This window comes from Etheostoma spectabile, chromosome 16 (genome assembly GCF_008692095.1).
Source record: "Etheostoma spectabile isolate EspeVRDwgs_2016 chromosome 16, UIUC_Espe_1.0, whole genome shotgun sequence".
NCBI lineage: Eukaryota > Metazoa > Chordata > Actinopteri > Perciformes > Percidae > Etheostoma > Etheostoma spectabile.
Window position 1 is genome coordinate 24351031 of NC_045748.1, and position 285 is coordinate 24351315.

Consider the following 285-nt stretch of genomic DNA (forward strand, 5'->3'; position numbering starts at 1 on the left):
TTAGTGTCTTGCTCAGGGACACATTGGCAATGTATCATTGATGTATTGCACTGGGAATCAAACCCGGGTCTCCCACACCAAAGGCATGTGTAATATCCTCCGCGCCATCACCACCCCGTTAATCGATTATTTTAAGCAAGACTCTGCTAATGGATTGCCTTACTGTATATTAAAATCTTAATAAAGATGCATGTAAATGAGTAATATTTTCTGCACCAGATACAGTATCTGCAGACAGACAGGCTCATACTCACAGTCAGCCAGGCTCACGCCGCGGTAGCCGTC

General features: G+C 44.6%; 1 protein-coding gene across 1 annotated transcript in view; it reads right to left on the minus strand.

The window, feature by feature from the left end:
* The window catches only part of LOC116704214 (lysozyme C-like), a 3359-nt gene that overhangs the window by 2781 nt on the left and 293 nt on the right, over nt 1–285 (minus strand). Inside the window, 1 exon segment of the mRNA XM_032539500.1 lies at nt 255–285. This exon segment is cut by the window's right edge and continues 155 nt beyond it. Within this exon segment, the coding sequence (XP_032395391.1) occupies nt 255–285 (31 nt within the window).